This window comes from Dunckerocampus dactyliophorus, chromosome 17 (genome assembly GCF_027744805.1).
Source record: "Dunckerocampus dactyliophorus isolate RoL2022-P2 chromosome 17, RoL_Ddac_1.1, whole genome shotgun sequence".
Lineage (NCBI taxonomy): Eukaryota > Metazoa > Chordata > Actinopteri > Syngnathiformes > Syngnathidae > Dunckerocampus > Dunckerocampus dactyliophorus.
Window position 1 is genome coordinate 6,379,637 of NC_072835.1, and position 17,525 is coordinate 6,397,161.

At 40.2% G+C, this 17,525-nt stretch overlaps 1 protein-coding gene across 3 annotated transcripts in view; it reads right to left on the reverse strand.

Annotated features, from left to right (window-relative positions):
* Nucleotides 1-17,525, reverse strand: part of dcc (DCC netrin 1 receptor) — a 367,931-nt gene that overhangs the window by 151,819 nt on the left and 198,587 nt on the right. For 2 of the 3 annotated variants that reach the window (XM_054756232.1, XM_054756234.1), the window contains exon 8: nt 6,009-6,288. In XM_054756232.1, coding sequence (XP_054612207.1) covers nt 6,009-6,288 — 280 coding nt within the window. The remainder of the gene's footprint in view (nt 1-6,008; nt 6,289-17,525) is intronic. The other variant, XM_054756233.1, reaches the window with a different exon arrangement.

The following is a 17,525-nucleotide window of genomic DNA, read 5'->3' on the forward strand; positions in this document are numbered from 1 at the left end:
TTCCAGAAACCCAAAATGTGTTTACGGACAAAAATATTCAGACCTAAAAAAAGTGCTGTACGCACACATTCATGCAATTTGTGCTTCACCTGCTGTCCAAATGTGCGTACGCAACTCCACCCCACGTCACGCCCTCTCCACGCCATCAATTCGCCATAAATGGTCAATGCACAGCGGCGTCCATATTTAATGACACTTGACTGCTCGGTTCTCCTGAATCACGGCTGTTGAGACGCCAAAGACAAGCAGAACTTCACCGAAACTGAGGTGGAAGCTGGAGGCCCGTAAAAAAATAATATTTGGAGGACACAAGTAGCGTCCACTATGCAGTGGTCGGATATCAAGGCACGCATTTCCATTTTTCCTAATTGATAGCACATTTTAGATGACTAGAAGCTTCGCAAAATCGGTTTCATTTAAGGGTGGACGCAATGACTCAAAAACAGGAATTAAGTTATGTCGAAAATTATTTGCTGTAATTCCAGACGGATATTTTAAAAATATTGAACTTAATGATGACATTAACACCATCAACATATTTGGTAGATTATAATTCTTTTATGAGGAACTACTGTATGTTATTTCTAAGCACAACAAAAGAGTACGTTTACGCACACGACCCTGACACTATCCACACAAATAAAAGCCTTGGTAAGACAAATACATGTTGCCATTGATGACATACTGGACATATGCAATGACAAACGGCGATATACGGCGCATTAAGGACATATTAGCTCTGTGTCGTGTAAATTTAATGCCTGGAATGATTTAATTGACAACCTGATGTTTGTTACAATTAATATTAGTTGAACACAAAATATTATCATGATTATGAAATAAAATGAAGTATTCAAGCGCTGCATTGTGTATTTTTATTTATCTTTTCGTGGGGATACTACACGCTTGCGCATATTAGTGTTTGTGATAAATGCCAAATGATATCCATCAGTGTCACGTCAAATAGCAACACGTTCCAGAAATGTTCTAACTCAATACCAGCATGATGTTTTCATGCAATGATGAATAAATCTTTACTGGCATCCATTGCATGTTTGTTTATAACATATAATTTCACCTCAACACTTTAAATGTGCGTCGCCTTTTTGCCATGTCTCCAAAAGGTGCTTACGCCAACTACAAAGGTGGCGTAGCGGTGCACACAATCTCATGTCAAGTTGTGTTTTTACAGATACCTTACTTGCCGTGGAAAACGGCGCACACAACTTTTCAACCCTGTTTTGTGTGTACACAAGCTTAATAAGTTAGGCCCCAGGTCTGTTGCACGAAAGTAAAATGTAAAAGTAACATACGGGGTGAGGAGGGGAGTCGTAACAGTTGCAACAGTCGAACTGGAACTCACGAGGGAAAGTAAAGTTACACCCAGAGTGCCCAGAGGGAACACATCTTCCGCTATTTAAAACAAATATTTCCCGGCAAAGTAACACAAATTAAATAATTAAGGATCACGATCATGGCCCGGTTGTTCAAAACTCGGTTATTTATATAACCACCGGTTAAGTACACTTAACCGACCGTTAACTTCAAGGGCAATGTTATCTTGTTGTACAAAACTCAATTAACTTTAACCGGCTGTTAACTTGGCGTTAAAGTTAACACACCTAAGGACCACCGCTAACTTTTTAACAGGTGGTTAACTCTCAAGATGGAGTTTGCAGCCAACGCTGCCTTCATGACGCCATACTGTCATGTCTCCTTACGTGCGCTGCTGATGTCTGGGTTATGCATTACTTCACACTTTACTGTACATTGCAGCTTTTCAGCACATGACAAATTATTTATATTTGCAAGACAGAAAAACATGCTTTTAACTGCCTAGATTTGAAAGGAAACTATTTTATTGAACCGTGTTAAGCTTGCAAATTCTATCTTAGTCTTGTTTAACAACAACTACTTTCATGGAATAATTGTACATAGAGCTATGTGAAGCTTTATCGGCGTCCCAAGATTGTATTTTTATTAACTTGCAATTTCAGGCGATAGTTACATTATTTTGAAAGCTTTCCAGAGGAACTGTAAGTATAGCATGTCTGATGGTGTACATCGTCTTGCCTTTGCAATGTATTGAACGCTGTGTTCTGTAAAATCGTGTAACAATAACAAATAAAACACACATTTGATAAATATGGCTCATGTGTGGTTTATACATGAATAGCTATTATACGTACTATCGTCTTGGCACCAATATTAGGTTGAACCCTAAGACTTTTACTTTGAAGGCGAGCCGACTTTCAGTATTTTTCCAACAGCTTGTGCTGAGCAAAATATTTTTAACCAAAAACATTTTTATATAATTGTCTCCTTCATAAATTGCTTGCTTGTTTGAATTCGTGAAATGTTTAGCTTCATTTGTTGCAGAATACAATTTGAACATTTTTAAGTTAAGCGCGTCTGGGCTTTTACTTTGAAGGCTGTTTAATTAGTTAAGTAGTATCCGGCGTAGGGCCAGAGGTTCATTTTGCTGTAAAGCTGGAAACTATATTAAATATTGCTTACTTTAATTAATAATATATACTAAACAAAAATATATTTTTTTAATTTGTTAAATAATTTCGCTATCAATTTTTCGCTAAACCATAAGTCACCAAAATGAGGAATTGTGGGATATATTGGCGCTGACCAGTGACGTCAACCACTCGGTTAACTTGACGGTGCAGTTAACTAACAACATGACTAATCAGTTGTGAACAACGCATACTTAACAGGTCGGTTAGCTAATGGCGGGTTTAGAATTTAACCGCTGGTTAGGGGTTAACCGGTGGTTAAAATAACCGAGTTTTGAACAACCAGGCCCATATTGTATGTGACGGGATGCCATTTAGTAAAGGGGTGAGACTAAAACGTGACAAGATTTCTGTTCAGAAAAAAAATGTCTTGTGGGCACGAGGCCTGGGATGATGATGAATAAATTATTATTAATTGTGTGATCAATTAATCACACATTAAATGAAAGTGAATTTGATCATTTTGACGGCGTCATACATCGCCATGCGCATGCGTGTGTGTTTTCCTCGTCTCCCACCTCCAAACAACCAGGAAGAGGTGTTTACTGCATTGGTTTCAGCACCTTGACGAGTTTGTTCCATAGAAGAACAGCATGAATGGAGTGAGCCCTTTTGTCAGTCATACAGTCTCGGAGGGTGGAGGCAGGCATACACGCAGTGCAGAAGAGTGTAACGTAGTAGAAATTGTATTAGTAAATTGCAATATATTGTCGTATATTTGTTCATTCTACTTTTCTTAAAAGTTAAAATCTCGTCTCATCTCGTAGACCCAATCTTGTGTATTGTCTCGTCTCCTGAGTGTCTCATGACACCTCTACCATTTAGTCAAGTCGACTTCTTTATTGATACATGCAGGTAGAATATAACATCCGTGTGCCAACAGTGCCATCTTGTGGTATGAACTGAGTATGAACTGCATATCATTGTAATGTCCAATGAAAAACAGCGCAGTGAAACTGACATACAGGAATGAATTCATGCAGACTGACTTGGTGTATGAACGCAAATAGACATGTTAGAAGCGCTATCTTCACCTGCTACATTCATCGCTGTGTGATCGACTTGTTTTCAACTATACTATGTCTTTATGCAACACACCATGCACACTCAGATGTTTAGATTGACGACATCCACCGTAATTGGCATCCGTTCCTTTTTTTCTCCTTTGATTAAATTGTTTTGTCTGATTTTAACGTATTTCAGAGTTGGTTTAAGTGTTTTGCACTTCCCAGCCACCGTAGATATGAGATATCACTGAATGAACATGGAAGCATCCGGCGTTGAACAGTGACGTGTTCGTAAAACTGCTGTCTGTGAAGTGGCGAGGGCAGAGGAGCAGTAATCCTGAGGTAGGTCGTTAGCTCCCCTAAAAATAACAAATCTTGCCATTTATTCCTTAATCTGGTATAGATACACAAATCTTACATCTGGGGAAAAAAACTTTCTGGCTGAAGTTTTTAAGAAAAAGCAACGCTAACCTAAAGTTGTGGCGTGCAAAATACAACAGACCTTGTGGAAATCTTGTGACGTTCTCATGTCCGACCGTACACAAGTTTTAGGAGCGATGTCAAAATGAAAGCAGTGATAAGTTAAACACACCAACCTCACGTAGAACCACAGAGAACAAAAGTACATGTTAAGCTTGTTAAGTTAAGTATGAATAGTTGCAAATGTACGATAGAAACTTTAATGGTTTGCCTCAGGACTTGATGCGCATGCAGAAAACAATTGCTTCATTTTCTCAGTCATGATTAAAAGCTGGAGTAAAGAAAAACACTACCTACTACGAGAGGGGCCCCCACTGATACTAAAACCTTTATGACATTTTCATTTGCTGTCTGCATTCAGTCAGAAACCAATTAATTGAAGGTGTAAAGTTCATAGATCATGGCGATGGGACAAGTGTCTTTTTTGCTTCTCTTGAACTGAGATGGTGGAAACTCACCTTTAAAACAGACTCCCAAGCATAAATGATATGAGCGCAAAATTGATTCTTCTGCGCTGGGCAAATAAAGCCAACTGATTTAGTTTTATCCAGGGCAACACAATATTGTATCCTCTAACTCACACAGGTAATCACAAGCACATGTGCACATTGGCCTTGTTAACTCATAAACAATAAAGTACTATAATCTCATTTTGTGACAGTCCGAGGTTCCTAAAATTGGACAAAATCATGGCTCACAATTGTCCTGGTTCATCCTACAAGGGTTTAATGGGTGTGAGGTTCAGGTTATTCCAAACTCATCAAACAATGCCTTTATGGAGGTTGCCTCATGCACAGGGACCCCTTTTTAAAATGAACTCCTATGTCACTTCCAGTGTATATATAACACATAATGGGCATATACTGAAAATATGCATATCCATTTTCTGTCCTCACATGGGTGGCGGGTATGCTGGAGCCTATGCCAGCTGTCTTCGGGCGAGAGGCTGGGTACCCCCTGGACTGGTCGCCAGCCAATCGCAGGGCACATATAGACAAACAACCATTCACACTCACATTCATACCTATGGACAATTTAGAGTCTCCAGTTAACCTAGCATGCATGTTTTTGGAATGCGGGAATCTTTGGAGACACACACGGGCAGAACATGCCAACTCCATACAGAGATGTTCCAACGGAGATATACGATATACGATCTCCTGACTGTGAGGCAAACATGCTAACCACTAGGATACCATGTGACCCATATGCAGTCGTAGAAAGATGAAATACAACAATGAAATGAAACACTACCAAAAAAAAAAAAAAGAAAAATTCCTTACTTTTATCCTTGTGGTTGTCTCGCACCCTGGAAGGGATTTTGTAAGGGGGGGAGAAACAGGCCTTTGTTATCACTGTCCATTTCATAGGAGCAGATCCTTTCACATGTTCTTTATTCATCATGCAGGTCGCAGTGTTTGAGGGGCTTGGACCACAGCCAGTGTTAATCACCACTTTCTGAGCCTTTTACCCTGTCGATGTTCCCTTCACTTTTCACTTTCACTTCCTGCCTCACGCTTGGGAGACATAATGAAGGAAAAAAGTTAAAGAAAATGAACTCAACATTCTCCTTCCTTACACACTGCCATAAATTATTAATAGTGCACTAAAAGAAAAAGTACTCTTTACATCGACGGACAAACACATCAACATAAAGAAATCAACATTGGGTGCATGCTGCTGAAACACTGCGACCATCATGAAGAATAAAGATAGTATCTTCCAACATGTGAAAGGATCTGCTCGTGTCAAACGGACGGTGATAAGTAAGCTGTGAAGTGGTGTCACCATTGTGACTTCCTCTTCCCAATAAGCCTTTCTCTCCCTCCCTTGCAACGCCCCTTCCAGTGAAAATACAGGGATAAAAGTAAGGAGGGGCTCTTTTTTTTATTATTTTTTCATTTCCTTCTTGTATTTAATCTTTTTATTAATGTGTTTTCCATCTCTTTCATGTGTTGTACAGTGCGACAACTAAAAAACAAGGAAACTGTCTTACCTTTCAACACCATCCTGGGAGTAGTAAACGCCATAAGTCTGGATGGATCCTCCTGTCTCCTCTGGGGGGCGCCAGCTGAGTCGGACAAATCGGCTGGACACTAGGACAGGGACCAGGTCGCGAGGGGCTGAGGGGAGGGCAACGCCTGGGCTGGGGGACACTGGTGGGGGATCAGAGGAGGAGGAGTAAGTCAAAGGGGTGCCAGAAGGAGCAGGCGGAGCAGGAGGTGGTCGGGGGGGAGGAGGCGTGTGGGCGGGCCTGTACTGAGTGGGTGTGGCTTCTGTGAATGTTTCATTCAGAGTAGAAGGAGGGGAAAAGATGCAGGAAGGACAAGGGACAACCACAGCAGGGAATGGAGGGGAGGCATAGCAGGGACGTGGCGTTGCAAAGTAAAGACAAAAGGAGAAAATAACAGATGAACAGATAAGGAACAAAAGACATGGAAGAGACAAGGAGGAAAAAGGAGGAAGAAGAGTGGTAAAGAAGATCCAAGACAAGAAAAAATAGTGGCAGATCTTCTGAGATTTCTAGTTACTAATAAAATATCAAACATATGAAAGCAAACACACATCAGAAAACAACAGGAGTGTAACGGTTTTTCAGGCTTTTCCCACACGGTACGCATTAAGTGAGGGATAGAAAGTGTTTGTGACGGTATTGCCATCCATCCTTTGGTTAGCAATAGTACCAAGGAGAAGCAAGAGCTTGAAATGCCTCTGGTTCAAGTCTCCTGTGTGGGAACACTTGGCCTTCTCTGTGAAATACGTAAACGCACAAGACAAGTGCATAAGATGAAGGCAGTGTGCCACCATTGTTCAGTAGAGGCTCAGTATAAAGATATCATGAAGATGACCATGACTCATTTACTGCACATGTGTTGTTGGCTTTTTCATCAGGGATGCCACAGCGAGTCTGTCGCAAAATGCACACTCACAACAACACAGCACTTTGGTTTTTGCTCCTGTTTTTCATGAGCTGAACTCAAAGATCTAACATTTTTCTATGCATCTCTCTCAAATACTGTTCACAATTCTGTGCTAGTGAGCACTTCTCCTTTGCCAAGACAATGAATCCACATCTCAGGCGTGGCATATCGAGATGCTGACTAGACAGCATGATTATTTCACAGGTGTGCCTCGGGCTGACCACAGTAAAAGGCAATAAAATGTACCGTATCCACAGGGTCCGGGGGGGACATCGTGTTGGAGGTTAACAAAACCAAATTAAGCCATATTCAACCAAATCAGGATATTAACTAAATAATAGAATAATTTAAGTGAACATGAATGAATGAATGTAGGGTGTGCATGAGTGGAAATTATTGTGTGTATGTTGAAGGGTGTAAAACATAAAGTTAAACACCAAAACCAAGGGGAGGAGGACCTGCTGGAACTCCTGGGCGCCACAAGTGCTCCAGGTCATTCAACCAAACAACTGCAAACTGAAGAACCAGCACAACGAAGAGGACTAACACCAAAGAGCCGTAACACCCTCACCCTTAAGACAGTGGTCTTTAGGGACCACCGCAAACTCAGGACCTAAATCTAAAATCTAATAAAATCTGCTATCTGCCCTGTGCAGTGACAACCGAAATTCATCCGTGAAGAGAACACCTCTCCAAAGTGCCAGATGCCGTCGAATGTGAGCATTCGAGTCCGTTACGACAATGAACTACAGTGGGCAACGATGATTATGCAAAAGTCAATGCAGCCGAAGTCAAGGCAACATATTGAAAAGGTTTCACTAATGGGCACATTTTTAATTTCATCATGAAATAATAGTTTAAGAAGCGAACGTGTCGAAAACACTGATTTCTGTAGGAGAGTTCATGATGCGAAGCAAAGCCAGTAAACAATACACTTTTTTTTACGTAGCTAGCCGCTACAAGTGAACAGATAACTTTCGTCATAGATATAGACATCTTACCGCTGAGTTAGTTCATCCATAATTAGAATAATAAAGATGAAAGTTGCATCTTTGTGTGTAGCTTGAAACGCTGCGGGGGAGCCAGCACGAATCAGGAGGGGAGCCTAATGTCAGCTGACTGATGTCATATGACAACTGCAAAGCAACGTTTACGCAATCTACTCAAACTACCTTGGCGATCTCCCGTGATCGACGTAATGGCCACCCCTGTTCTATTATTAGTGAAAACATTTTATAATGCAAGTGATATGTAGTATTCTGGCCACTAGGCAGAAGTAACGTTACATGGATGAGAAATCCATCCTTATTACATTACCCGACCTTGCACTTGATGTAGTCAGCCATGGATGCACAGTGGAAAAAAAGGTTCTCCTCACATTCCATGTGGAAGTGGTAAGTTTGCGGCTTCCTATATTGTGCAAATTAATTTGTTGTGCTTGGGTCTGGAGCCAATTATCCAGACGATTGTACTGCCAAATTCATGGGAACCATCACTGGGGGACATTCCTGCAGTCAGCATGCCTATCACAAGCTCACTCAACACTTGCAATGTGTTTGGCAATGTGTTGTGTGATAAAACTGCACATGGTGAATTGGCCTTTCATTGTGGCCAGCCTAAGGCACACCTGCACCTCAATCATGCTGTCGAATCACCTGTGAGGTGGATGATTATCTCGGCAAAAAAAGAAGTGCTCACTAACACAGATTTAAACAGATTAGTGAACAATATATGAGAAAAATAGGCCTTCTGTACATTGTAAAGGTTTTCATTCCTTGAGTTCAGCTCATTAGATATTGGAACAAACACAAAAGTGTTGACTTTCTATTTTTGTTTTCTTGTATTTTTGTTAATTTTTATTCCAGATGCCTTTCCGGATGCCAACCCAGTGTTTCCCCTACCGAAATACAACCTGTGTACATGGGCACCCCAAATGCAACTGTTAAAGTGAGATCGCATTACAGTTGCATGCTGTGCTCGTCTCAAGTAAATTTGAAATAAGAAATTGTGAATTTCAAGTACAACACTTCAGTATCGGCAAATACTGGTCCTGTATTTACTTGGTATCAGATTGACACCAAAATTTCCATGATCCCATATCCCTATTTTCACCGTTTTATATGCTGAAGGTTTTTACTGTTGTGCGTGCATGCAACATACTTCTCCTTTCTTGTTGAATTTTTTTTTGACATTATTGTGTAGCAGGCTGTTGTTTACTTTGTACATAATTTCAGCACCTATTTCTCCATATCGCCACACAATATTTCAGATATGGGAACACCAGGGACCAGTGTAAAAATAGGTTCTTGTTGGATGACCTGGTGAGAAAGTCGAGGAGACTCGGAGCAGCAAAGTGCCACCTTGCTACAAACAGATGAGTGTGCTAAATAACAGAGCTAGACACAACAGAAGACTGCAAAAATAATCTGAATACATTTTAACTTGACACTGCAGTCTGTCTGACGGTAGACCATACACACACACGCAAGCAGCCTGTGTTTTCCAGTCAAAATGTCAAATTTCTACAAGCTACTCTGCATTTATATTGTTTCTGCTGCCCGAGTGATCTTTAGAGGAGTTTGCGTTCCACTGTGAGGTTCCAGCTGTCAAAAAAGTTGTATATATTTTTTTCATTCTTTATTTAAAAAACAATCGATGCACAGAATTTACACCACCTTTACAAAAATACTCAGGCTGTCATATGATTTTGAATTAGATTAATCACAGTTTTTAACTAATTAATCATGATTAATCACCATTTGCAACTGTGTCTGAAATATGCCCATTTTTACTGTATTTTATTGAAAGAGAGATAAATGACAGGACAGGATTTTTGATATTTATATGTATTAATAGCTTCAAATGAAGTGAAAGTTTTAATTAAGCTAAAACAGCACACGTCTAAAAATCCATTTACCTAACACTAGTTTCTTTAATAGTAGCAGAACATTTGAATCACACGTTATTATAAACAATGAAGGGTTGCGTTCAGAGACAACAGGTCATGTAAGTTCAATTCACTCATTTGTTTGAATTGAGTGTATTTTCTGGGATTTCCGAGCATACTTAAATGCAACAAATTGTACTTCAGCATTAAGAGTTACAAAGTGAGTGGTAAGAATATCCACTTATTGTTTTATCTTTGTATTTCTGTTTATTTAGAACACACACACGCACACAAGACGTTGCTGTGATGTTTGGAGTGTCTGTGAATGCATCTTGTGGTTGTGTAGTGACAATGAGGAAGTGTTGCTCCCAGGATGAATGAACGAGACACGTATTTGTGAGTTAGAGATACATAATTTGCACTGCTGTTTGATGCGTTCAGGTCAGCAGGTCAGAATAAAGTTATAAAAGAAGTGTGACTCTGTGAGGGCACTGTGGTTTGCCGTGATGCACATGCATTAATTACATGTGGACACCCTTATGCTTGAACATAGTGCTTGTTATCGACAATCTGTGACGAGCACAGAAGTCCAATAACAAAGCACCGCTCGGGTTCAGATCAGGGGGGCCGTTCCTCCCAATAACGCCTCTCCAGGTCTCACTGTCCCCTAGCAGCAACAAGGGAATCTCCTGAGGGACCACTCTCCAGTACTCCCTCTTGAGACTCCAAAATGGGTGGGTATTCTGAACTGCTATTTGGCGCATAAGCACAGTTTATTAACATAGTATAGAAAGGGTACTGAGGACATGCAACATGCTCATGTGTGACGCTGATATATTCAGTTGTTTAACCCTGACCACTTTGTCAAATTAATATTTGCTTTACTTCTCTTTTTCATCTATTTGTCTTTTTTAACCTTGTTTTATGCAGAAGAGGCTGCTGTGCTTGTTCATACGCTTCAACTTCACCCTGCTTCAAAATTCATACTTTTCTTTTTCTCCCTGCACTCAATTTCAGGCTTCATTTCAGCCAGCTGCCATTAAAAACAGCTGCACACCCTCACACCACACAAACACCTTAGCTCTGGTTAAATTCCTTGAACATATTTATTCTCATAAATCTCCACTGCTGTGGATGAGTGAGTACAATCTCAAACAACTCAGCCCGTGTGTGTGCACACCCACGGGTCTCTGTGGAGATAAAAGTTAAATAGATGTTTGCCGATTAAGAAGTTCCAAATACAGTAGTACCTCGCAAAACGTAAACCTCCTTTTACGTAAATTCCACTGAACGTAAAGAATTTATGTAAATTTTCCACATCGTATTACATAAGGAATTCCATATAACATAAAGCGTCAAGTCCGTGCAAGCGACAGAGACTAACAGAGTACACTTGGTGACGCATTCTGGCTTCACGCTCTCATTAGCTGATTATCGGGGCACCGCCTACGCTCTTATATCATTGGCTGACTTATCCAGCGTCCATGTTTGTATGTGAGCTCCCTTCCTCATCATAGTCACCCTTAAACTAGTTTGCATGCGTCGAAATCTCTTCTTAATTTGTTTACTTTTATTTGTGTTACCGTAGTCATGGGCCCTTAAACCAAGTGTAAGGGATAAGAAAAAAGGGAAAAGTTGTCGATCAAAACAAAACAGGAAGTTATCCACAAATTCTGACGCTTCATGCTCTCATTAGCTGATTATCGGGGCACCGCCTACGCTCTCACCTCATTGGCTGACTAATCCAGCGCGTCGGTGTGTTTATGAGAGACATGCTGCTCTGTTCCTCATCGTAGTCGCCCTTAAACTGGTTCGCACGCATTGAAATCTCTTTTTAATTTGTTTACTTTTCTTTGTGTTAAAATTACCGGAGTCATGGAACCTAAACCAAGTGTAAGTGAGAAGAAAAAAAGGGAAAAGTTGTCACTCGAAACAAAGCAGGAAATGATCCAGAAGCATGAAGGTGGTATGAAGTGAAGTGATGTTGCTAGACTATACGGCCGTTCCCCATCGACCATTATACCTTATTTACCTTATTTTATATTGGAATGTTACTCTACTATGTTTATGCTGTTTTGTTCTATTTTCCCACCATATTTGGTGGACTTTGAATATTTTGAAGGGCCAAAGGTGTGAGTTTGGGAAGATCTTGGAACGGATTAGGCTATTTACATGTATTTTACGCTTCGTATAACATAAAATCCCTACAACATAAAGGTTCTTGGAACGGATTATTTACGTTGTAGGGGCGTCTACTGTATTTATACCAGGGCTGTCAATCGAGTAACATATTAAATTGTGATTTGTCGCACATCTAAAAACACTCACAGGCGGCTCTGTCTTGTTTGTGACCTTAATAAAAGCCACAAAAATAAAAACAGAAAAACATTTACTTGTAGTTTTAAATATATTTGTTTTGTTTTTCATGTATTTTACTCACTTTTTGCAACAATTACATGATTACGTCATCAACGTATCTTACGTATTTATTTATTTATTGGATCGAGAAATATATATATATATCAAGATGTCAAGCATGTTGTTTGTTTATGTCATACTTACCCCAATTAAGGAAGTCATGTTTTCAATGCAATTTATGTGTTTGTTTGTAATTATGCAAAAAGTACTCCATCAACGTACGTGCAAAGGGAGATTAAATTCAGTTTTTATAACCGAGTACATGCATATTTTCTGCATGGTTAGGGCTGCATGCAGAAAAATCAACAAATGTGGGTGACCACTTTGATAATTTACTTTTTAAACTTTTTTTTTTTTAAAGCTTATAAAAAAAACTTGTTTTTTAATTACAGCTTTTTCTCTTCATATTGTGCCTTTTTGCTCTATTTTTTTCTCATTTTTGCTGTTTGTTGAGTGTTTAACTTCATTTCTAAACTGCTCCGCAGGCCAATATAAATGAGTCACGGACCGCAAATGGCCCCTGGGACGCACTTAGGACAACCGTGGGTTATCACATGAAGCCAAACCCTGGTAGAGCTGATACTGCATGAGGTATAGTATCATATGGCACCTTAATGTCCACATAAATCAGAGTGATTTACAATGCCGCCTCACTGCTCATTCACCCGTTCACACTTACATTCACACCACCGTGCTGCTAACTAGCTCATCGGGAGAAATTTGCGGCTCATTGCCACTGTCAAAGAGCTATGACATCCAATTAAATATGACGGTTAGTGTTTGGGCTGGATTAAAAAAAAAAAAAATGAACATAGGATACGCCACAAAGATATGACAACTGTAATAAACCAAAGTGTTTCCAAAGTGTAAATTCATGAATATCATTCAGTCATCACAGTTATGTTGTGATGACTGAATGATATGATATAACTTAACAATACATACCGTATATACCGTATGAAGCCCAATATGAGATTATATAAAGACGTAAATGGTAGAATATGAAGTGGTTATTGCACATGCTCACGGTTCAAGGCTCTGTCACACCTTGACGATTTAGCCAGCTTACGCCAACGTATGAAAAAATTGGCCAATACGCTGGCATACGTCCAATAAGTTATGGGTAAGTTTTGTATAAGTTAAGAGCACGCTGAAGCACGCCGGCATACGTCATAGTATGTCCAAGTCGTCCAAAAATTTTGTGCATGCACAAAACATTTAGACGTATGTCAACGTATAATTAATACGTCCCGCATCCGCGGGCAATAAGTTATGCGATCGTTGACGCCCGTTCACACACGTTATTTGTAAGTCAAAATACGTCAACATACCTTGAGACAGAACTGTCTTCTTGGCGAGTGAAGATGGAGAGGAGGAGAGGCTGTCGTGTTTGCATGTGCAGGTAAGTTTGCAGCTTGACAAGTAGAGGGCACTGTGACACTGGGAATGGAACCAACTTTGGATTTTTTTGATCAACTTTATTAATGCATTAGCGAGTCACAAATCCATGAGTGGTAGCGTATGCAGCCTACACCAGGGGTCTCAGACTCGCGGCCCCCGGGACGATAGTTTGCGGCCTCCGTCTTAATATGAAAAATTAATATTCGTGTGGCCCGCAACTTTGATATGAATGACACTTGTCGTGTGCAGAGCTGAACGAACCAATCAAGGTGAGGTATATGGTCTGGAGGGCGGGACCTCGGCTGAACAAAACCAATCACGGTGAGGTATATGGTCTCGAGGGCGGGACCTCGGCCGGGCAGCACGTCCAACGCCTCACCGCCTTTACTTGTTCGCTCGCTCATTCATTCATTCCTTGGAGACTGAGCGGAGTCAGCGGCTTCAAGGCTTCTCCTCTGCCCAGCTGAGTGGAGGCCCTCGAGACCATACACCTCACCGTGATTGGCTGCATCAGGCTACATCTAAAATCTCCGATATAAGCAATTCGATACAAGCAGTCCATCCCAGATTCCGCTCCAGCACTTCCATCCAGCAGCACCGGATCCAGCATGCAGAGCCCACATGATCAAAACAACGTGCTAACAATAAGCTATAAAAGATAATAGAAGATAAAAGAAAAGAGCCAGCCCATGTCTGTGGTGAGTAATGTCAGGTTTAAACGCTTCAAGCCTCGCTACATTATGTCTATTGTTTTCTGTGTGAGTAATCACTTCATCAAGCCTTTTCTAACATTCCACACTACAAAATAAGTACTTAAAGTATGTCGGATTTTCTCTGATATTGCATCATAAAAGAAAGAGCAAATATGGGGAGTCGCATATTTGCGGTAATAGGTGGGGATCTACTGTAGTCATATTGCAAAAAGACAGTTTTTTCAAGTAACTATGTTTTTCCGTCCTGTCTTTTAGTTTGTTTTTGTTCCTCCTACTGGTTTCTTTTTGTATTTCCTCCCGAGATTACAGTGGAATCTCGGTTAGCATACGCCCCGGTTAGCCTGTTTTTCAGTTAACGTCAAAAATTTATGCCAAAAGTTTGCCTTGGTTAGCGTACACTTTATGAGTCCAACTGTGTTCTTTGTGTATTTTTATCACAAAGTGCCCTGTTAGCAGCTGGCTCATACAAGGAAACAGGATGCGGAAATAAGATCCATTGCCCGTCTATGAAGTCAATAGCGGTTAACTCTGTGGTTCTTTGCAAACTAACACAGTTATGCCACAAGTCTCAAAAATGTTAACACAAAACACATTTTTATAGTTTTACATAATAGTGTTACACACATAAAACAATTCGGAATCCATATAAATGATCAATGAAAGAGATAAATTAACATTTAAGGTTACGTTTGCCTTCAGTGAAGACTTAATTGTTGCCAAAGACACAACGTGGCAGAGAGATCAACACCTTTGTGTTTTGCTATGAGTTATTTCTTGAATTCTCACCTTCTTTATCAAAATGCTGCTACTTGCAACTTTCTTTGGCTCCATTTTGGGTTATTTTGCAGCCGTGATCAAAATAAATGCAGAGACTGGAAGTGAGAAACACTATTGAATTCAAGAAACAACTCAGAACAAAACACAAATGTTCATCAATTTATACCTTTCATTCATCATTTATATGTATTTACAGTACAGTAGTATCTCGCATAACGTAAACCTCCTTTTACGTAAATTCCACTGAACGTAAAGAATTTATGTAAAGTTTTTGCATCATATTACGTAAGGAATTCCATAGCGTCAAGTCGGTGCAAGCGACAGAGAGACTAACAGAGTACACTTGGTGACACCTTCTGACGCTTCACGCTCTCATTGGCTGATTATGGGGCACCGCCTATGCTCTCATCTCATTGGCCGACTTATCCAGCCCGTCCGTGTGTTTGTGTGAGAGACATGCTGCTCCCTTCAACTCCCTTCCTCATCGTAGTCGCCCTTAAACTAGTTTGCACGGATTGAAATCTTTTTAATTTTTTAAATTTTCTTTGTGTTAAAATTACCGTAGTCATGGGCCCTAAACCAGGTGTAAGTGATAAGAAAAAAAGAGAAAAGTTGTCGATAGAAACCAAGCAGGAAATTATATGCCTGCCTCCACTTGTGTGCTCCTGATCAAGACATCTCCTGAACGGTAGGATTGTTTTTGTTTTTCAGTTTTATTCATTTACAGTAATCTTATTTATTACCTTATTTTATATTGGAATGTTACTCTACTATGTTTATGCTAATGTTTTCTAAGATTTTCCCACCATATTTGGTGGACGTTGAATATTTTGAAGGGCCAAAGGTGTGAGTTTGGGAAGATCTTGGAACGGATTAGGCTATTTACATGTATTTTACGCTTCGTATAACATAAAAACCCTATAACATAAACGTTCTCGGAACTGATTATTTACAGTACGTTGTAGGGGCGTCTACTGTATATCCATCCATTTTCTATACCGCTTATCCTCGCTAGGGTTGCGGGGGTATGCTGGAGCTTATCCCAGCTGACTTTGGGCGAGAGGCAAGGTACACCTTGGACTGGTCGCCAGCCAAATATGTATTTATATACATTTTGAATTGTCTTCTTCATGTAAAACTATAATTGTAAAACTATAAAAAACGTGTGTTGTTTTTAGCTTTCTGGAACAGATTAATTGGATTTACATTATTTCTTATAGGAAAAATGTATTTGGTTCAAGCACATTTTGGTTAGAGGCGGACCTGCTGCAACGGGTTAATGATGCTAGCAAGGATTCCATTGCTCCTTGCTTCCGGTGAGGGGGCGGAGCAACAACGCACCCCAGCAGCCAGCTGGATTGTTCACTTTCTTTTTCCACTATGCCAAGAGTGCTGGGTGAGAGTGCTGCCTTCCTTCCTTAACTGCCTCTGCATCTTTCTGTCACTTTTTGGTTTTCCTAGTCCATTTTTTGTTCATTCCCGTATTTCTGCATAGTCTGGTCTCTTTTCTAGTTTTCCTGCCCGCCTCGTTGCTCCTCCGTCCTTTAAGCATACCTATTTTTTTCATTAGCATTTTTTGTGTTTTCTTTGCAGTCATTTTTAGCTCCTTGTTAGCTTAACGTGTCCTCAGTTTTGTATTTTTTGCTTAAATTAAATTAAATTAAATTAAATACATTAAAGACTGTCTTTTTTTGTATCACTGCCTCTGTCTCTGCATCCGGGATCCAATCCAAAACCAAAACATTACATAACTTAAAAGAACGAGAAGAAATGTTGATTGAACGTTCTATGCAGTGGTTTCTCAGAGAAGTCTGCGCTGGGAAAGGCAGCTGTCAATAACTCTGTCATGCATGCACAAACACGCTCAACACACTATCGTCCTGTCCATGACTGATGTAAGGGACTGAAGGGAAGGTGTTTCATCAAAAAGGAGATCAATGTTATAAGTGACAACACATGCACACACAGCATGGTGACACATTTAGGTGGATGAGGTGGGGTGCAAACCTCCAACCTCTACCTGATTGATTGGCGAGGACATGGACGCACTATGGGATGACCTTCTACTTTCTTCGATCCATAAAAGCAGTCGCAGAAACATCACTGCCGTTAAAGAAGGGAAGACAAACATTTCCCTTTGTCTCTTGTCTTCCTTTTTGAGGTCTTCTGCAGGGCATGATGGACTATATAAATAAATGCTAGCGGACTGAGACCAATAAGAAATGAAGAAATGATGTCAAGTGAACCATGAGGTCAGCAGATTGGAGAAGGATGATACACCACAGGACTTTAAAGTACCAAACATTTGTAACCTCCCTGGGATCTTCTGTCTTTGTGCTTGGAAATCACATTTGGGATGTCAATCTCAGACTCAGTATTAGCTTGAATGTTAAGCT